Consider the following 20,593-nt stretch of genomic DNA (forward strand, 5'->3'; position numbering starts at 1 on the left):
AACATTAAACTTTCATATCAAGGCGGGGGCCTCAAACTAGACCCCTGGTCTATAGTGTCCAACATAATACATACGCATTGTGGCTCATTTAAATATGAATGAAATGTGGTGGTGGTTTGAACGTGCAAACTTCTCCATGACTTTAATGTTAAAATCCGTTAGCCCCTGGATAAATTGGTTTTCGATGGAAAGCATGCAAAGAGCATTCAGTCGCTGTTTCCCCGTCGAGTTTCTCGCAAAAGTCATAATCCTTTCGTTGGTGGAAAGGTTCCTGTTCGAGTCGGGGGATCCCATAGGAGTTGCGAGAAAGAGATTGAGCAGGGTGCACGTTTCGGACAAGATTTCCAGCAGACTATTGTCGCATATTGTTTGCAGCAGAGAGAGCGTGGATTTCCCCCCGTAGAGCTGTTTGTGTTGGTAGAGAATACTCAGCTCACTCTGTAACTTCTCCTTGTTTTTAAGAACGGCGGGCCACAGTTTGATAGCGCAGTTGAGTTGCGCCGACGGAAATGTCTCGGAGAATTTTGAGAACAACGAGCAGTCAACCAGCTGCGCTGCAATCAGATAGTCGCTGTTGGAGAACCTGTCCTCCACTTGTGCGATCATGCTATCACAAGCCTTCTTCATAATTTCGGCCGTGTTGGTTTTCCTGCGTTTGGCTTCGGCTTCGCCGGCTTGGTCGGCGATTACGTCTGTTCTCTCTCTCACCTCCTTCATGTTGGCTATGAAGTTCTCCACAGCGCAACTCACAACCGAGCCATCTATCTCCCGGTTTTGCAGTATATTTTGGAGAACATCGACTTCCGGCATGACTTCTGCGAAGAAATGCAGCAGTTGGAGAAACATAGGCTCCTTCAAGTGCATAGACAAGCTGAACGCATCGCTAACGCTCACGCTATCCCATCCCGGTTGAGTGCGGATCCCATCCAAACATTCTAGTATTGCTTCCTGACTGTCCCACACGGCGTTAACGGTCCTGCTTTTAAAGTTCCATCTCGGCCGCTGTATGTTGCCTTCACACGCCCGCGCTAAAGCGACTGCTCTTCTGGGGGACGTGAAGAAAGTCGCAAAACCAGCTAAATCAGCAAAGAACACCTTCAGCTCGCCGAGTCTTGAAGAACATACTTGTTGCAATGTGACATTTAATTGTTGCGCGTAGCAATGCACAAACACCGCATTCGGGTATCTCGAAGTCAGAATGCTTTGGACGCCGCCTTCGCCACCACTCAACATCGCGGCTCCGTCATAAGTTTGCGAGATAAGTTTCTCCGTGAGCCGTAAGGGTTCAAGAATCTGATGTATGGCGTCGGAGAGGCCAGCGGCGGTTTTGTCGTCCACTTGTACAAACTGCAGGAACCGTTCGGCGACGGTGTTGTCGGCGGTGACGTATCGCAACACAATGGCCACCTGGGAAGTGGATGACATGTCAGTGACGTCATATACCTGAATACCGACAAAGTGGGTCTGTTTTAACTGTTTGGCTACTTCCTCTCTGTAGACCTCATACATGCAGTCCAGAAGCTCCTTCTGAATGGAGCTTAAAGCCAATTTAAAGAATGACTGGGCGTCAAAATGTCTTTTGAGTCTTGTGTCTCCCTCACACATGGTGTCAAAAATGCAGCTAAAAATGCTTGCGTGGAGTGGTTCGGTTGAGTCGTCGTGAGCACGCAAGTCCATTTCGCATTTCCCGCAAAGCTTCACGCAAGTGATGAGCCTTTCCAGAACGTACCGATTCTCCTCAGTTTGTCGGTTGTGCTCCTCGACGCAGAGCCGATCGGCATCATCGGAGTGTGTCTCCACGGCTGGCAACCCAAGCAGACCCAACTTCATGGCGCATTTCAGGTGCGACGAGGAGCTCTCATGTTTGGCTGTTCTTTCCGACAGGTGTTTGACGTCTTTGAATCCAATGGACGCCCACACGGAGTCCATGCCGCCGAAGAGAAGACAAGGGAAACAGAAAAGCGCGCGTTTGGCCGTGCTCGCCGTGAGCCATTTCTTTTTTTCAAACCAATCCTTCTTGAAGGTTCGAGTCACCATGTCTCCATACTGAAGCAGGACAAAGTCTTCCGGTCTGTGGGGCCCCAAACGTTTTATTTCCAATTGGTCTTCCAAGGGCAATTTACCGAACTTTACGCACAATAAAAAGTCTACGTGATTCATGATAAAACTCCACAAACACACAATTGTAGCTCGTTAACTAACAGGAGAAAAGAAAACAGCGACGTTTTCTTCTTTTTTTCCCCCCTTCCTAGTCACGTCTTCTTCTGTTTTCTGTTTTTTTTTTCATCATTTCCGGCAGACTGGGCAACGGCCTTGTCCATTGTTGCCCCCTATCTGTGAGTCGGTGTTATTGCTTCAAGAGCGTCACTTTCACTGTCATGTTATTCAGTATTTTAAGACCAGTTGAAAAATTGCAAGAATTTTACAGCTCGTTAACTCACAGGAGAAAAGAAAACAGCCATGTTTTCTTCTTTTTCTTCCCCTTTCCTAGTCACGTCTTCTTCTGTTTTCTGTTTTTTTTTTAATCCTTTCCGGCAGACTGGGCAACGGCCTTGTCCATTGTTGCCCCCTATCTGTGAGTCGGTGTTATTGCTTCAAGAGCGTCACTTTCACTACCATGTTATTCAATATTTTAGTTGAAAAATTGCAAAAATTAGCATTTTGTTGGATCTCAAGGTGGTTCTAGGTAGAGCTTAAAAATGCAAACGTTTCATATCTGAAATATGAATATGAATATATTAATTCCTCCATAGAACTGAAAGAAAAATGTCAAAAAACACTAATGTAATGAGTAGCTGTGACATTCTTGGTAATCTCCCTAAAATTACTTTGGGAATGGTTGATGCCAATGTTTTCCAGTCAGCTACTGGGAATGTTCTTCCAGGTGGCTTCACGAAGGGCATCTAGGAACTGGAACTGATGTCCATTTTTTGAACCTTCCCTTGCCTTCCAGTCTGCGATCTTATAAAGGGGGTCTATTATGCTCATTTTTTGACACTTTGTATTGATTTGTGGTCTCCTATAGAGCAGCTACACACAATAACGCTCACAGAAAAAACATTTTTTTCCCCAGAATCTGCATCTATTCCAGCTATATCTCCTTAGATGTGTGCTTCCTGCCAAAAATGTCTGTTTTAAATTATTCTACCCAGGGTTCAATTCCACCCTCGGCCATCTCTGTGTGGAGTTTGCATGTTCTCCCCGTGCATGCGTGGGTTTTCTCCCGGTACTCCGGTTTCCTCCCACATTCTTAATTGGCGACTCCAAATTGTCCATAGGTATGAATGTGAGTGTGAATGGTTGTTTGTCTATATGTGCCCTGTGATTGGCTGGCGACCGGTCCACAGAGATGCCCAAGCGAAGATTCGAACCCAGGTCTTCCCGATCTCCTGACTGTGTAGCCAACACTTAAATCCAATTCCAAAGGTTACATAGTGTAATGATAATGATATGTACACCATTGGCAAATGTGGTATGCAATACAGGCTGTGGCCAGTAGAGAGCACTGTTTAGTAAAGGTCAAGTTGCTATTAGATGGATGGGTGCTTGGTTTACATAGAAAATATACAAGCCTATCGTTGTTCTTCGTTTTATTAGTTTCTACTTTTTTTTTTGAACTTCATTACATTTTTGTATACATTTTAAAAATTTGGTTTCATTGTTTAAATATATTTTTAGAATGTGTTGCAAGCCAAAAAACAAACAAAAAACAATCTCTTTAACCAAAATTGGGACACCCCTTTTTTAAATAGCTGCACAGTAACTGAGGGACATTTTTGGATACATTTTAAAAAATTGTTTTCATTGTTTAAATCTATTTTTATAATGTGTTGCAAGCCAAAAAACAATCTCTTTAACCAAAATTGGGACACCCCTTTTTTTAAATAGCTGCACAGTAGCTGAGGGACATTTTTGGATACATTTTAAAAATTTGGTTTCATTGTTTAAATCTATTTTTAGAATGTGTTGCAAGCCAAAAAACAAACAAAAAACAACCTCTTCAGCCTTTAAATAGCTGCACAGTAGCTGAGGGAAAAATATACATTTACAGTTTATCGGACAATAGACAGATTTAGAGCATGTAAAAAAGGCATCATTTTGACTGGTACAGCTCAATCCTGTCCTTTGTTAGCCCCGCCCCTTGACGCCCCTCCCCCGTCATTTAATCTGTCCACAGTCACTCATCAGCGCACGCGGGGACTCGTCCCTTTAAACATGGCGACTGAGGTAAGCCTGCTCCAATATTTCTTCATTTGTCTTCTTTTAAAATCAAACCACAAGAGTATGTTGTGTATATTTTTGTTAAATAAGGATGCTATTTCTAGTGTGTACGTGATTGAAACGAGCTACACAGAGTTAGTGGAATCAGGACTCGCCACAGCATCCTCGTCTTATTTATGCTAGTTCTGCGAAATGTCGTTGTTCTCTGCTCTTACAAACCTGGTAAATCATAAAAAACAATCATGGCTGAAAGAACGTTTGTTTCACGGCTACACCGATGACAGCACTGTTTATATAACCCGTTCAGCACCACGGACAGAGGCCATTTCACTTACTAGACTTTCAGATTATAAACAAATCAAAACAATTATAATCACTATTTAGTGAACAACAAATGTATGGTTGTCTCGGTGGTTTCAAATAGCCATAAAACATATTGAGCTGTTCTTCCTAACTCAATAGAATGACTGTGGAAGTGGGGTGGGTAAGGATAGTGTATCCAATAGCTGGGCTTCTCTCCAACAGCTTGCAGAGCACAAATGGCTGATCACACATCATCCGCCTCTCCTGTAACATTGTACACCTTAGAACACCAAAACAACACCCACTATTTGCACACAATATCGTTGAGCAAGTGAATAGAAAGATATAATGCTGGCCCTTTTTGGCTACAAACTACACTTTTGTCTACCAAAACATCTGGCTTGGTTGCCAGTAGTACAAAGAAAACAGTTGTTTGTGTCACAATTTGAAGTTAAACTTTGTAATGTAAAATGTAGTCAGACAACGCTTTCGCTTGGTCGAGTGGTTAGCACGCAGACCTCACAGCTAGGAGACCAGGGTTCAATTCCACCCTCGGCCATCTCTGTGTGGAGTTTGCATGTTCTCCCCGTGCATGCGTGGGTTTTCTTCGGGTACTCCGGTTTCCTCCCACATTCCAAAAACATGCTAGGTTAATTAGCGACTCCAAATTGTCCATAGGTATGAATGTGAGTGTGAATGGTTGTTTGTCTATATGTGCCCTTTGATTGGCTGGCGACCAGTCCAGGGTGTACCCCGCCTCTCGCCCGAAGACAGCTGGGATAGGCTCCAGCACCCCGCGACCCTCGTGAGGATAAGCTGTAGAAAATGAATGAATGAATGAGTTCTCCTCCTATTTTGTGTGGAAGTGGTAAGTTTTTGGCTTCTTATTTTGTCTTTCCCCACCCTTGACCATCTCTGTGTGGAGTTTGCATGTTCTCCCCGTGTATGCGTGGGTTTTCTCCGGGTATTCCGGTTTCCTCCCATTCTATAAACATGCTAGGTTTAATTGGCGACTCCAAATTGCCCATAGGTATGAATGTGAGTGTGAATGGTTGTTTGTCTATATGTGCCCTGTGATTGGCTGGCCACTAGTCCAGGGTGTACCGTGCCTCTCGCCCGAAGACAGCTGGGATAGGCTCCAGCACCCCGCGACCCTCGTGAGGATAAGCTGTAGAAAATGAATGAATGAATGAGTTCTCCTCCTATTTTGTGTGGAAGTGGTAAGTTTTTGGCTTCTTATTTTGTCTTTCCCCACCCTCGACCATCTCTGTGTGGAGTTTGCATGTTCTCCCCGTGCATGCGTGGGTTTTCTTCGCGTACTCCGATTTCCTCCCACATTCCAAAAACATGCTAGGTTAATTAGCGACTCCAAATTGTCCATAGGTATGAATGTGAGTGTGTATGGTTGTTTGTCTATATGTGCCCTGTGATTGGCTGGCGACCAGTCCAGGGTGTACCGTGCCTCTCGCCCGAAGACAGCTGGGATAGGCTCCGGCAACCCCCGCAACCCTTGTGAGGATAAGCTGTATAAAATGAATTAATGAATGAGTTCTCCTCCTATTTTGTGTGGAAGTGGTAACTTTTTGGATTCTTATTTTGTCTTTCCCCACCCATGACCATTTCTGTGTGGAGTTTCCATGTTCTCCCTGTGCATGTGTGGGTTTTCTCCGGGTATTCCGGTTTCCTCCCATTCTATAAGCGTGCTAGGTTTAATTGGCGACTCCAAATTGTCCATAGGTATGAATGTGAGTGTGAATGGTTGTTTGTCTATATGTGCCCTGTGATTGGCTGGCGACCAGTCCAGGGTGTACCGTGCCTCTCGCCCGAAGACAGCTGGGATAGGTTCCAGCACCCCCGCGACCCTCGTGAGGATAAGCTGTAGAAAATGAATGAATGAATGAATGAGCCCTCCTCCTATTTTGTGTGGAAATGGTAACTTTTTGGCTTCTTATTTTGTCTTTCCCCACCCTCGAACATCTCTGTGTGGAGTTTGCATGTTCTCCCCGTGCATGCGTGGGTTTTCTCCGGGTACTCCGGTTTCCTCCCACATTCCAAAAACATGCTAGGTTAATTGGCGACTCCAATTTCTCCATAGGTATGAATGTGAGTGTGAATGGTTGTTTGTCTATATGAAAATAATTCTGTACCAAACTGTATCAGACATTTAGACAGATCGTCTGACACGGTGTGTTTCTTTAGTTCCACAACCTGCAGGAGTTGAGGCACAGCGCATCTCTTGCCAACAAAGTCTTCATCCAAAGAGACTACAGTGAGGGGACAACGTGCAAGTTCCAGATTAAGTTCCCCACAGAGCTCGAGAGCAGGGTGAGCATATAAGACGACATTTTGTGCTTTGCGATACACAAATGCCATTCATTAATGTGCCTTGTGTACAGATTGAGAGGACTCTCTTTGAGGACACCGTGAAGACGCTCAATAACTACTACGCAGAGGCGGAAAAGATTGGAGGCCAGTCTTACATGGAAGGCTGTCTCGCTTGTGCCACGGCATATCTAATCTTCCTCTGCATGGAGACACGCTATGAGAAGGTGAGGGCTGGTGTCGTGATGTTGTCTTATATTTTATATTGCGGGTGGACTTATACTTGGGTCAGTGCAACCATTAATTAGTTTTAACATTCCATTCTACATTGATATGTGTACTCTGTACGTCAGGTATTGAAGAAAATTGCCAAGTACATTCAGGAGCAGAATGAGAAGATCTACGCCCCACGGGGTCTGCTCATCACCGATCCCATTGAGAGGGGAATGCGTGTTGTATCCTTACTCTGTGTTTCTGCATTGTATACAAAAATGAGCATGTCGATAATACAGTAAACCTCGGATATATCGGACTCGGATATATCGGAAATTCGCTCACAATGGACAGATAAAAAAGAACCGATTTTTCTGTAATGCATTTCCAATAAAAATTCATTGCATATATCGGATTTTTTATAACGGATTTCGCCTATTTCGGACAAAATCTCCAGTCCCGTTCCAATGCATTTCCATGAAATTTCCCTCGCATATATCGGATGGCCGCATCGTGGCGCTCCGATTCGCCGAATCGTGACAGGCCGCTATACGACGTCATTTGCAGCGTTTGCAGCGTTGCCTGCGCGTCCAGGTACATTGGAAACATAGTCAAGGAAGTGCCTTTTTATAACGGATAAAATCCGATTTACGCATATACCGGATATAAATCCGATATAGTATGCGTAAAACGGACATTTTCCGGTATACGCATATAACGGATTTCGCTTATATCGGACAAAACCAGTGGGAACAATTGAATCCGATATATCCGAGGTTTACTGTAATAATAATAATAATAATAATGACACCCTTGCAGCAAGTTTCTAGTCCCTAATGATGACTTTTACCAGATAGAGATCTCCATATACGAAGACAGGGGTTCTAGCGGCTGTAGCTCTGGGAGCAGCTCCGTGTCCAGCAGCACGGCTCGATGACTGCCTAAAAAATAACATCCCCTTGATATCACTCATCATCACACAACTGTGCCCGTTAAAACCAAAACTGCTCCTGGCTCATCACTCCCACTTCACTCCCACCAAGGATCCACAAGATGTTCCTTAAGAAAGACATTGTTACTCCTTATCAAGCTTTGTCAAACACCCACAACATGCACTTTAGTCATTTGTTGCAATGCACCCGACGAACAAAAACATTTCTTTTTAAAGTCATGTGTCATCCGGTGAGTGAGAGGATGAACGAAAATGGGATGAACATTTTCTATGTAGCTCTGACGTTATAGATAATGAAGGTATAAGTACAGCCCATATCTCCTGTACATGAAAGCATTATACCACATTGTGGCTGCGCTGTGGCGTAGTGGTTAGCATGTTAACCTCGCAGTCAGGAGATTGGCGACTCAGGCTTCCTCCAACATTCCAAAAAATGTGCATGTTAGGTTAATTGGAGACTCCAAATTGTCCATATGAGTGTAAATGCTTGTGTGTTTATATGCCTCCTCTGATATATCCCCTTAGCGCACAGACCTCACAGCTAGGAGACCAGGGTTCAATTCCACCCTCGGGCATCTCTGTGTGGAGTTTGCATGTTCTCCCCGTGCATGCGTGGGTTTTCTCCGGGTACTCCGGTTTCCTCCCACATTCCAAAAACATGCTATGTTAATTGGTCACTCCAAAATTGTCCATAGGTATGAATGTGAGTGTGAATGGTTGTTTGTCTATATGTGCCCTGTGATTGGCTGGCGACCAGTCCGGGGTGTGCCCCGCCTTACGCCCGAAGACAGCTGGGATAGGCTCCAGCACCCCCCGCGACCCTCGTGAGGAAAAAGCGGTAGAAAATGAATGAATGAATGAATGAATGATATACCCCCCGCCCCTGCCTCTCGCCTGAATTCAGCTTGGATAGGCGCCAGCTCACCCGTGATCCTCATGAGAACAAGCGGTATAAAAAATGTATGTATGGATATCATATTGTAGCAGATGAGTGTCTATCATTGTAGGTAATACAAGTCTTCCATTTTTCCACTCGGATGTTACACAAAACCTGAGCGAGATAATCTCTTCCGACATTTGAATTATGCAAGCCGTAGCAAAAAAAAAAAAAAAAAAAAAAGAAACAGCAAGTATGAGTCTTCCCGAATGTTAACCCGTGATGTACTGAATCACACAAACCCCTGATTGATACCCGACTCAACCTCCAAAGAAATAACTGCCAAACACAGGCTCACTAATCTGAATGCCTATGTTACACCGGTGACATTTTGTGCAGCTTTTTGTTTGATACACGAGGCGATTGAAGTATTTATGCTATCAAATAAATGCAATGTCAACACAGATGCATTCAAGTGTCTTTATTTTGTTCTGTTCTGGGCATATTAGTAAACAACGACTAGTAAAAATGAATAGATAGTAATGCTAACAGTACAATACATTTTTTAACACCTGCCATCGGTAACATTTTTTGTGAAAAAGGAAAATGCATTTCATTCAGGCTCAATATACAGTACTTATATCAGTCATTATCACATACTACAGTATTAATTGTCCCTGTACCCTAGAAACCGCCCATGAATGATACGGGAAAAGGCCGAAATGATACTGTGTCAAAGCCCAGGGCAGCGATACTGATAAAATATAGAGTTTAACCATGTCCAGTATCAGCCCCCGTAGCTGTCCACTCAGAGCGCGCTGCTCTGGTATCGTGCCCGTGAAACAACCAATCAGAGAACAGCACACGAGTGCTTAGTGTCTAGTGCTTCTCCAGTCAAAAAACCAAAAAACCCAAACTTGATTAATGGAACTTTAATTGTCAGACATTGATAAGATAAGACTGTTGATAAAATATTATTGTTGAAATATTTTTGCAATTATTGTGTTTACACTGTTTAGTTATAAAACATGTAATAAACTGAACATTTTCTGGAAACAAAATGGTCTTTTGATTAAATAGTACGTGATAATAAGCTCATGATTAAATAGTATGTGATAATTATAGGTTATCACATGGTTTGTCTGGTATCAAGCCAGGTATCATGCCCCCAAGTGTCAGTATCAGTATCATATATACTGGCACGCGGGGGCATGATACTGGGCCTGATACCAGACAAACCATGTGATGATCTTATTATCACATACTATTTAATCATGAGTTTATTATCACATACTATTTAATCAAAAGACCATTTTGTTGCCAGAAAATGTTCAGTTTATTACATGTATTATATCTAAACAGTGGAAACACAACAATTACAATAATATTTTATCAACAGTCTTATCTTATCAATGTCTGACAATTAAAGTTCCGTTAATCAAGTTTTTTTGGTGACTGGAGAAGCACTAGACACTAAGCACTCGTGCGCTGTTCTCTGATTGGTTGTTTCACGGGCACGATACCAGAGCAGCGCGCTCTGAGTGGACAGCTACGGGGGCTGATACTGGACATGGTTAAACTCTATATTTTATCAGTATCGCTGCCCTGGGCTTTGACACAGTATCATTTCGGCCTTTTCCCGTATCATTCATGGGCGGTTTCTAGGGTACAGGGACAATTAATACTGTAGTATGTGATAACAAGATCATCACATGGTTTGTCTGGTATCAGGCCAGGTATGATACCAGACAAACCATGTAATAACCTATAATTGTCATCTTGAAGAGTTAGCATTCCCTTCATCAAGTACTGCGATATCATGCATGACTTTCCAATATGACCACATGCAGACTGGATGCACAAATGAATGAGCCCTCCTCCTATTTTGTGTGGAAATGGTAACTTTTTGGCTTCTTATTTTGTCTTTCCCCACCCTCAAACATTTCTGTGTGGAGTTTGCATGTTCTCCCCGTGCATGCGTGGGTTTTCTCCGGGTACTCCGGTTTCCTCCCACATTCCAAAAACATGCTAGGTTAATTGGCGACTCCAATTTCTCCATAGGTATGAATGTGAGTGTGAATGGTTGTTTGTCTATATGAAAATAATTCTGTACCAAACTGTATCAGACATTTAGACAGATCGTCATGGTTTGTCTGGTATCAAGCCAGGTATCATGCCCCCAAGTGTCAGTATCAGTATCATATATACTGGCACGCGGGGGCATGATACTGGGCCTGATACCAGACAAACCATGTGATATATAATATATGACCACATGCAGACTGGATGCACAATCGTGTTAACATAACCCTTGATGCTGTTAAAAATGTCTCACTGTAATACAAACCATTATAAACTACTTCCTTCTCTGCCAATTTAGAAAGAATACCAATAAAACCATATGAAAACTGGAGGCCTCAAACCTGGAGTTGGAGTTGAACAATGGAGTCAGTGCTATATGGAATGGATGGCAACAAGAAAATACAAGAGGTGGAAAAACGTCAGGTAAGGACGACACAATACTACTAGAAGAGTACTAGAATATTTATGGCCATTGAATGTATAGGCACAATGGAAATGACACTTGATTTATTAGAAATAATACTCATAGAGTAAAAGAAAAAAAGCTTGTTTGACTGTTTCAGGGGACGTAAGAATCTTCAGATGCCTGTAAAAATAAATACAAAAAAAATGAAAATAAAAAATGAATACATTCGCCGTCACATCTGCTTACCTGTGCAGCGGCCGTTTTTCACAGTGAAGCCTTCACCGCACTGCAAGACAAACACATTTGCTTTCTACACAAAACATGCTCACTTATTTGCATTTTACATTTGAAAGAAAAGTATACCTGAGTGTCATTGTGAAGTGTGGACGTTTCTCCGTCCCTGGGGTACAACACGTCCACCACTGTGTTCATTTCATCAAGCTGAAGGACACGAGTGATGGAGCTACCATCAGGCCAGGAGATCTCCAGCACCGACACGTCATCGCCTCCTATCCAATCATCACCCCAGTTCCAGGTACAAAAAAATTACAATTACAACAATCCAAGATTAATTATGTCAAAATATATAAAAATTAAAATTAGAAGCTTCAATTATTATTTTCAACTTTTCCAGAGAACATCAATATTGGCAATTGCAAGGCTATTAGCTACATAAGGCTATTAGCTTATTTTATGTTTATTCATTCATTCATTCATTTTCTAACGCGGGTCGCGGGGAGTGCTGGAGCCTATCCCAGCTGTCTTCGGTTGAGAGGTGGGGTACACCCTGGACTGGTCGCCAGCCAATCACAGGGCACATATAGACAAACAACCATTCACACTCACATTCATACGTATGGACAATTTGGAGTCGCTAATTAACCTAGCATGTTTTTGGAATGTGGGAGGAAACCGTAGTAGCCGAAAAAAACCCACGCATGCACGGGGAGAACATGCAAACTCCACACAGAGATGGTCGAGGGTGGGGAAAGACAAAATAAGAAGCCAAAAAGTTACCACTTCCACACAAAATAGGAGGAGAACTCATTCATTCATTCATTTTCTACAGCTTATCCTCACGAGGGTCGCGGGGGGTGCTGGAGCCTATCCCAGCTGTCTTCGGATGAGAGGTGGGGTACTCCCTGGACTGGTGGTCAGCCAATCACAGGGCACATATAGACAAACAACCATTCACACTCACATTCATACCTATGGACAATTTGGAGTCGCCAATTAACCTAGCATGTTTTTGGAACTCGAAGTCGAACTCGGGTCTCCTAGCTGTGTGCCTGCGCGCTAACCACTCAACCGCCATGCAGCCTATTTTATGTTTATTTACGTATATACAAATGAAAAGTTTGGTAGTATTTTTTGTAAATATCTTTTTGTAAATATCAGACAATAATTAGAATGTTTGTTTACATTTACAGGGCTCGACAATAACGATGTACCGATGGCCCGGGGCAAGTTAAAACAAAATTCGGGCAAGTAAATCCAATCATTAATATTCCCGTCGGGCAAGTGCACTTTAGCATGCCGTACTGCCAAGAGTTTTTTTTAAAGCGGTTCTTGTTGGGTGTTGGTAAAACTCGGACTGCGTAATTCCGGTGGTAATTTGCAAACCAATCCTTGCAAATCTTGAAATGGACCAATCAGAATCGTTTATTTAGACCGCGGTCCGTAATCCACAATCCGCGTTTTACCCACACCCGTTCTTGTTCGCGATCAACCAATCAGCGATGGTTTTACTAGGAAAACATCTATCATGGCGTCCCTGCCAACATCGTCTAATTCTTCAACAACTTCTGAAGGAAAACACCAAAAAGTGATGAAGCAGTGCCTCCTAAACAAGTATTTTATTAGCGGCAGCAAATCAAATGATGGCAAAGGTGAGTGAATCACATTGCTGTGACAATTTGAAGTGGTCACAATGAAACACCACCCATTAGATCCAATACCAAGTGCTGATTTTAGCACAAGCTACAAAATCTAGCGGTTTCATTTCTCTGTGTATTTTTCTCACCTTTGCTTCACAAATTATTGTTTGACCATTGAGCATTTTTTCTGAGCATTTCTTTCTAAAAACACTTTACTAGTACACAAATGTGTCAAATGTTTCATTGAGGTGTACAACTTAAATAAATATCACTGCTTACTACGACTACCATGTGTAAGGTAGCATGGCTTGCCATGTTAACATACATCTCCACAAATTTTCAGACATTCCTCCAAATACAATGCATCAGTACTATTATCTGATGAATTATCAGCATATATTGATATATGATATCATTATGGCAGTCTTTTCATTTTACATGGGGCAAGTTCGGGCAAGTAGTTCTCACCTTAAGGATTCCCCATGGGCAAGTCATTTTTGTTTTTAACGTAGAGCCCTGATTTATGCAAACAGCACTGGACATTAATATGAGCATGAGCATGCATTTTTTTTCTTTCTTTTGTTCTCTTTTATTAAACACTATAAATATTTGAACTCTATAAACATTTTACTTTACTTACTTTAGCCCATTAGCTGATTGCCTATTCATATATATTTCCTTTTGCCTCTGAATATAAAATGCGAATACAGCAAAGCGTTGCTTTCGTGGGGTGCGCTTATCCTCACTACGGTTGTGGGGGTATGCTGGAGTCTATCCCAGCTGTCTTCCGGCAAGAGGCGGCGTACACTCTGGACTGGTTGCCAGCCAATCGCAGTTGTATTAATACATATTTATAAATTATTACCAATGTAAGGTGAATAAGATCTGTTTTTTGTGGAAATTCACTATATATGGGACACAACAGGGTGCCCTAATCTCTTTTTTACATGAATGTAAGCCTCCCTCAGGAGGTGTTCAGGCCACATCTGGTCGGCAGGAGTCCTGGGGGTAGACCCAGGACATGTTGTCTCTCAACTGGACTGGGAATATCTTGGGATCCACTGTAAAAAGTGAACTAAGTAGTCGGGGAGAGGGAAGTCTGGGCTTATTTGCTTAGGCTGTTAACACCGCAAAAATTAAAAAAAAAAAAAAAATTCAACAAACTTACCTAAACCAAAGTGGGCAACTGGTTCCATCTCACACAGGTACCCGGAGCCCCCATCAATGATGCGTGTATGAGCCCCACTGTGCTTCGTAAAGACTGTTACTTTAGCCCCTCGTGCGTAAGAACCGAACTGGGTGCGAGGGATAACTCGCAGCCATTTATTGGTTGAACCCTAACAAATGCGGAGACAAGTTAATCCGAGTGCGGCCATCATGACCAAAACACGCACATGTATGCGTACCTGCGTGACCTTGAAGACAGAGATGGGTTGTGCTGCGCTCTCTCCGTGTGCCAGCAGCAGGTCCAGCTGTCCGTCTCCATCTACATCTGTCACAGTGCCGCCTGTTCAAAAAAAAAAAAAATAAGGCAAGGAGCTTTCAGGACGTTGACCTAGAAAACAAGCTCAGTGTGATGTGTGACAGACAGATGCGACACTGAAAATCTCGTCTAATCAGACAGGAAGCTAAAGCGCTACTATGGGGAAAATATGTTGGCACATAATCTCATTCTGACCTGTTCCTCTCCCCTGAGGCTCTATGGCGTCTCCTGCATCAAGCTCCTGGATTAAAGGGTCGGTATTGGCTCTTCTTGAAACCCTGAAAACATACAAAACAACTCACCCATGATATAACACATAAAATTCAAACAATGAAGGCCTTTGTGTGTGCTAATGTATGTGTTTTTCAAAAGGAGGACTTCTTCCAGAGTAATAATAATAATAATAATAATAATGGGCCATCTGAACCCATCTCACATATCCCTCTGATCTAAATAACATTGAGAACATTTACATTTACAAAAATGGACATCAGTTCCAGACAGTGGATGCCCACCACAAAGACATCTTCATCACCCGGAGCAACATTTCTATTTCCCTCCTGGAAACACTGCCATCAAGCATGCCCATAATATTATATCTTGTGTTGAAATAGCTTCGTTTTTTGTGGTTATTACAACGGTAATTATTTGCTAAATGTTGAAATCTCTTTTTTTGTTTTAAAATGTGGACTATAATAACAATAATAATGAGGTAAAGTGATGGTTGGACATCGGGTGTCTGTTAAATAACAGAACAAACATTCATTCATTCATTTTCTACCGCTTATTCCTCACGAGGGTCGCGGGGGGTGCTGGAGCCTATCCCAGCTGTCTTCGGGTGAGAGGCAGGGTACACCCTGGACTGGTCGCCAGCCAATCACAGGGCACATATAGCCAAACAACCATTCACACTCACATTCATACCTATGGACAATTTGGAGTCGCTAATTAACCTAGCATGTTTTTGGAATGTGGGAGGAAACCGGAGTACCCGGAGAAAACCCACGCATGCACGGGGAGAACATGCAAACTCCACACAGAGATGGTCGAGGGTGGGGAAAGACAAAATAAGAAGCCAAGAAGTTACCACTTCCACACAAAATAGGAGGAGAACTCATTCATTCATTCATTTTCTACAGCTTATCCTCACGAGGGTCGCGGGGGGTGCTGGAGCAACATGCAAACTCGAGGGTGGAATTGAACCCTGGTCTCCTAGCTGCGAGGTCTGCACGCTAACCACTTGCACTAGGTGGGTGCACTCAGGGGCTAGGGGGGGTCGGGGTCAGGTGGGTTGGCTGGCGTGGCTTGGTGTGCTTTGGCAATGTCCTGGGGTTTTGCTGGGGTGTTCGATGTTCCCACTCTTCTTTTGTTGTTTTGTCTTACGTAAGATTCTGTGAGGGCTGCACGGTGGTCGAGTGGTTAGCGCGCAGACCTCACAGCTAGGAGACCCGGGTTTCCTCCCACATTCCAAAAACATGCTAGGTTAATTGGTGACTCTAAATTGTCCATAGGTATGAATGTGAGTGTGAATGGTTGTTTGTCTATATGTGCCCTGTGATTGGCTGGCCACCAGTCCAGGGTGTACCCCACCTCTCACCCAAAGACAGCTGGGATAGGCTCCAGCACCCCCGCGACCCTCGTGAGGAAAAAGCGGTAGAAAATGAATGAATGAATGAATATATAAATAGATATTGTGAGTGTATTGTATTGTAAGTGTACAGTATATGTGAGAAACAATAATGTAACATAGTATGCATGTCTGAAATAAATTAAGAAGAAGAAGAAGACTAACCTGAATAACTTGTTGGGGGCGTTGCCTCTGTAGGCGATATTGTTAAAAAACACTTCAAGCTCTCGGTCATTGTCAAAGTCGACCGCAATAACCGTGCGAATCGGGGAAGGAGATGCAAATCCCGTGGTTGCAATATTCTGCAAAAAGAACATTGGCAAGACTTAGTACTTTTTATAATACGTTTTCTTTCTGCATCATACACTCTTTCCTTACCCGGAATTTTGAGTCGCTGCCCTGCAGGTAAAGTCTGTGTGGACCGTTCCAGTTGCCGTAGACAATGTCTGTCTTTCCATCGCCATTGAAATCTGCCAGTGCTACTCCTCTGCCATGTTGGTGCCTGTCTTCTACGCCTATACAGGTACACACAGAGTGAATGTACAGTGTATTTGTTCAGTCTTTGCTAGTACTGTACTGCACTGTAATGTATCTAAATTAAATACACAGATGAATAATGTGGGAACTGAACAACACCAATGCTGGAGGTGTTATTATCAAAATAAAAGGCGGCCTCGCTTTATGCCAGTCTCACCTGCCTGCTTGGCAACGTCAGCAAAAGTCCCATCTCCGTTGTTTTTGAACAGGAAGTTAGGTCCTCTCTCATTGTCGCAAAAAACATCAGATTTTGTATCACTGAGAATGGGTCCAACCACAACACCGCGTCCACCTGCAGCAAAATACAACTGTGACTAAGGGAATCACACTTGGGTCCCACACATATGCTGGATGACACGATTCCTCCTCCCTGTCCTGGACCACCACTCGCCAGCGCTCACACTGAGCATTTGGGCTTCTGCCTGTTTTCACTTGTATGCTGCTGTATTATTGCAAAATCCTTGACTTCATTTTATTACTGGGCGGCACGGCGGTCTAGTGGTTAGCGCGCAGACCTCACAGCTAGGAGACCAGGGTTCAATTCCACCCTCGGCCATCTCTGTGTGGAGTTTGCATGCGTGGGTTTTCTCCGGGTACTTCGGTTTCCTCCAACATTCCAAAAACATGCTAGGTTAATTGGCGACTCCAAATTGTCCATAGGTATGAATGTGAGTGTGAATGGTTGTTTATCTATATGTGCCCTGTGATTGGCTGGCCACCAGTCCAGGGTGTACCCCGCCTCTCGCCCGAAGACTGCTGGGATAGGCTCCAGCACCCCCGTGACCCTCGTGAGGATAAGCTGTAGAAAATGAATGAATGAATGAGTTCTCTTCCTATTTTGTGTGGAAGTGGTAACTTTTTGGCTTCTTTGGCTTCTTATCACTGCTGGGATCTTTTCGTGAGGAAAAGCGGTAGAAAATGAATGAATGAACTTTATTACTGGCCCTGGCCCACCTCTTCCAATTGTACCAAAGGAGGAAAAGTACAAAGACCAAAACACTCATACTACCCAAATGTGCCGGATTTGAAGTGGTCCAAAACATGGTACATGGTACACCCTAAAGTCCCTCAGGCTCAAAACACAGCAACCTTCATTGTCGCACCTGTGAGCTTGTTGACTCCAGCTGTGGCAGCGACATCAGACAGGGCGATGACGCCATTCGCCACATCACTGGCAGCCTCATCCATTTCTAAGAGAGCGTGGGGGCCGATGTTGCCGCTGGCATAGTTTGCCACATAAACTGCGTAGCGGCCTGTTCCCTGATGAAAAACAACATGGAAGGAGGGAAAGCTTGAAAGGATGTGTGAGAGGAAATAGGAAAGGAAGGAGGTTGGCTGACCTTTCTGTCAACGCATGCCACAGAGCGTCCCGCCATGCGGTTAGCGACTCCTCGGCGGACATTGAGATCATCACTGAGCAGATCCTCAAAGCGACCATTACGAAACTTGAAGAGCTTGTCGAAGTAAGTCGCCCGTCCTGCGTAAACACAATGAAAGAAAAAAAATCACAAACATATAACTATATGCAAAACTCTTAACAATTAGACCAGGGGTCTCAAACACGCGGCCCGCAGGCCAAATGTGGCCCGCAGGACACTAGTTTGAGGCCCCCGCCTTGATATAAAAGTTTAATGTTAGTGCGGCCCGTGCAAGTTTGATATGGATGCTGTATGGTATCATGTACCCAGAAAAAATTATTACGTTTGATTAATGTTCATGTTAAAGGTTAAATAACTGTTAATAGTTATCCTCCCTACCCGTGTGGAAGTGGTAAGTTTTTGGCTATTGAAGTTTAAAGGAAATAACTTGAAGGCTACCGTTTAGGTCGCTAGCTCTCTAGTTTGCGAGTTAGCATGTGTCTCAAGACCCTGCAGTTGCGCAATATGTTGTAAATAAAAAGAGTATAAATGTGACTATAGTCGTGTTTTGTCATGTCTACAGGGCTCTAATAATGCTTTGTTCATTTTAATCTGAAAAAAAATAATTTGTCTACCCACCAACTATATGTGGTTTATTAAGTTTTTATTATTTGCCGTTTTATTATTATTATTATATTTATTTATGATTGATTGATTTTCTTTATTCTTGATTTGTTTATTTATTTTTTCATCTTATTTTGTGTAGAAAAATAAAAAGTAAGATATTTGTGGAATGTGGAACAGTGGAATGTTTTATCAGAGCTTTTCTTGTAGAAAATCGGAACCAAAGCAAAGTTTATTCATTTTTCTGTTTTTAATAAATGCGTTTTTTTTTTTTGGAAAACCTGATGTGGCCCAGTCTCACCCAGACCCTATCTCCAGTGGCCCCCAAGTAAATTGAGTTTGAGACCCCTGAATTAGACTAATTGTTTCACACTCAGTTATTATAATAAAACAAAGAAATACAACTGGTCCTACAGGCTAGTGGGTGAAGTACTTAGTGTACGTACTTACCAGAGTAAGCATTATTTGTGTTGAGGAAGTAGATCTCCTCACGTCCATCTCCGTCCACATCACAGGCTGTGACCCCGATAGCATTCCCTGCCACATCCCTCAGAGCGTAGTATGGTGAGTTACTATCATCAACCGCAATGTTAACCAGCTTTTTCTGAGCACGGTCGTACTTCAACACCAGGTTAGGCCCATTGTATCTGGAAGTGGACAGCATTTCATTTATCAACCAGTCATGGCTTCAGTCTCAAAACCCCTTCTGGTCTCACCCTGCCACCACTACTTCCAGATCGCCGTCACCATCCACGTCTGTTACCGCCATGCCATAGTTGAGCTGTGTCGGATTGTGCAGCCGGTCAGGAGGAAGGATGGTCTGTGTAACTTCCTGAAACATACGCTCGTCGATCTGACTGTGAGACTGTTGCCAAAGCCCAACCAGGAGGACCACTACTCTTGAAGCCCACATTGCTGAGTCCTGATGAACACAAATATAAAGTATGGATTATATAGGTGATAATATGTTTTTACTTATGGAGGCTAGGACTTGTTAATTAATAGAGTATAACCATAATACTGTATAGACCAGGGGTGTCCATGTGAATGCTTGTTTACATGTACTGTGATTTAGTGGTCCAGTCTCAAGGTCTACCTTGCCTTTTAGGCTACAGCTCACCTATGACCTTAACAGGATAAGCAGTATAGAAAATAGATGGATCTCTCATTATGCTACAAACAAAAACACCGAATGTCTCACAGAACATATATCAAAAACAACAACTGCATTAAACTGTACATACATTAATGTTTCAAGATGGCGCAAAGGAAAACTAACTGAAAATTGGATCAGATATTTGTTGTGACGGACGTGCACGTGAAAGTACAGTAAATATTTCAAGTGCTGCACTTCGAATTGTTTTTTTTTTCTGATCATCAGAGATGAAAATACACTGATGCATGGATCTTCAAGAATCTTCATCCTACCTTTAAGTCTCATAAAAACAACACAGTGCCTTACCTGACAGTTCAATCGGTGAATAAAGGTGACAATGTCGATACATCACACACATTACATCACCAATATAAACGTTACAAAACATTGGCTTTACGAAACCGGGACATATTAGCCTATCAGCGTCCAGAATGTAAAATATATGGAGCGTGTAAGCCAATCAGCTTCCAGCATATAAAGTAATGGGCGAGGACTTAAAAAGTCCCAGGAAGGGACGACTTAATACTAATAGACAGTATGTAGGTAACCTGTGCT

At 43.0% G+C, this 20,593-nt stretch overlaps 3 protein-coding genes across 6 annotated transcripts in view; 1 reads left to right on the plus strand and 2 right to left on the minus strand.

Annotated features, from left to right (window-relative positions):
* The window catches only part of LOC131139212 (uncharacterized), a 2,184-nt gene extending 309 nt beyond the window's left edge, over positions 1 to 1,875 (minus strand). Inside the window, exons 1-2 of the mRNA XM_058088581.1 lie at positions 1,730 to 1,875; positions 1 to 1,407 (exon numbers count right to left, since the gene is read on the minus strand). The exon at positions 1 to 1,407 is cut by the window's left edge and continues 309 nt beyond it. Coding sequence (XP_057944564.1) covers positions 85 to 1,233 — 1,149 coding nt within the window. The 5' untranslated portion in view covers positions 1,234 to 1,407; positions 1,730 to 1,875 and the 3' untranslated portion in view covers positions 1 to 84. The remainder of the gene's footprint in view (positions 1,408 to 1,729) is intronic.
* On the plus strand, positions 1,694 to 9,135 carry golga7ba (golgin A7 family, member Ba). Of its 3 annotated transcripts, none has more exons than XM_058088611.1 (6): positions 1,777 to 1,842; positions 4,178 to 4,227; positions 6,724 to 6,849; positions 6,921 to 7,073; positions 7,200 to 7,301; positions 7,913 to 9,135. In XM_058088611.1, the coding sequence occupies exons 2-6, from the start codon at positions 4,216 to 4,218 to the stop codon at positions 7,994 to 7,996; spliced, it is 477 nt and encodes a 158-aa protein (XP_057944594.1). In that variant the 5' UTR covers positions 1,777 to 1,842; positions 4,178 to 4,215; the 3' UTR covers positions 7,997 to 9,135. The 3 variants fall into 3 exon arrangements, with proteins under 3 accessions (XP_057944578.1, XP_057944594.1, XP_057944587.1); XM_058088604.1 differs by having other exon boundaries at positions 1,799 to 1,984; XM_058088595.1 differs by lacking the exon at positions 4,178 to 4,227 and having other exon boundaries at positions 1,694 to 1,984.
* Positions 9,136 to 11,414: 2,279 nt separating this feature from the next.
* Positions 11,415 to 20,575, minus strand: crtac1a (cartilage acidic protein 1a). 2 transcript variants are annotated; one of them, XM_058065506.1, is made up of 14 exons: positions 20,345 to 20,575; positions 19,599 to 19,804; positions 19,333 to 19,529; positions 18,241 to 18,377; positions 18,004 to 18,160; positions 17,058 to 17,192; positions 16,742 to 16,878; positions 16,529 to 16,665; positions 14,932 to 15,014; positions 14,660 to 14,760; positions 14,422 to 14,590; positions 11,740 to 11,885; positions 11,623 to 11,662; positions 11,415 to 11,556 (listed from the first exon to the last, which is right to left on the minus strand). In XM_058065506.1, exons 2-14 carry the CDS (start codon positions 19,793 to 19,795, stop codon positions 11,549 to 11,551), a joined length of 1,644 nt encoding a protein of 547 aa, XP_057921489.1. In that variant the 5' UTR covers positions 19,796 to 19,804; positions 20,345 to 20,575; the 3' UTR covers positions 11,415 to 11,548. The 2 variants fall into 2 exon arrangements, with proteins under 2 accessions (XP_057921489.1, XP_057921490.1); XM_058065507.1 differs by lacking the exon at positions 20,345 to 20,575 and adding an exon at positions 20,127 to 20,148.
* Positions 20,576 to 20,593: the final 18 nt, after the last annotated feature.

This window comes from Doryrhamphus excisus, chromosome 1, assembly GCF_030265055.1.
Source record: "Doryrhamphus excisus isolate RoL2022-K1 chromosome 1, RoL_Dexc_1.0, whole genome shotgun sequence".
Classification (NCBI taxonomy): Eukaryota; Metazoa; Chordata; class Actinopteri; order Syngnathiformes; family Syngnathidae; genus Doryrhamphus; species Doryrhamphus excisus.

Excerpts from the sequence above, each read along its gene's own strand:
- golga7ba (XM_058088595.1), top strand. The coding sequence starts at position 1,709 with ATGAGCCTTTCCAGAACGTACCGATTCTCCTCAGTTTGTCGGTTGTGC. Across the intron at positions 1,985-6,723 it reads CGCGTTTGGCCGTGCTCGCC|TTCCACAACCTGCAGGAGTT; the intron begins GTGAGCCATTTC and ends GTGTTTCTTTAG. Across the intron at positions 7,074-7,199 it reads TGGAGACACGCTATGAGAAG|GTATTGAAGAAAATTGCCAA; the intron begins GTGAGGGCTGGT and ends TCTGTACGTCAG.
- crtac1a (XM_058065506.1), bottom strand. The coding sequence starts at position 19,795 with ATGTGGGCTTCAAGAGTAGTGGTCCTCCTGGTTGGGCTTTGGCAACAG. Across the intron at positions 18,378-19,332 it reads CACAAATAATGCTTACTCTG|GACGGGCGACTTACTTCGAC; the intron begins GTAAGTACGTAC and ends GTGTTTACGCAG. Across the intron at positions 14,591-14,659 it reads CTGTCTTCAAGGTCACGCAG|GGTTCAACCAATAAATGGCT; the intron begins GTACGCATACAT and ends CGCATTTGTTAG.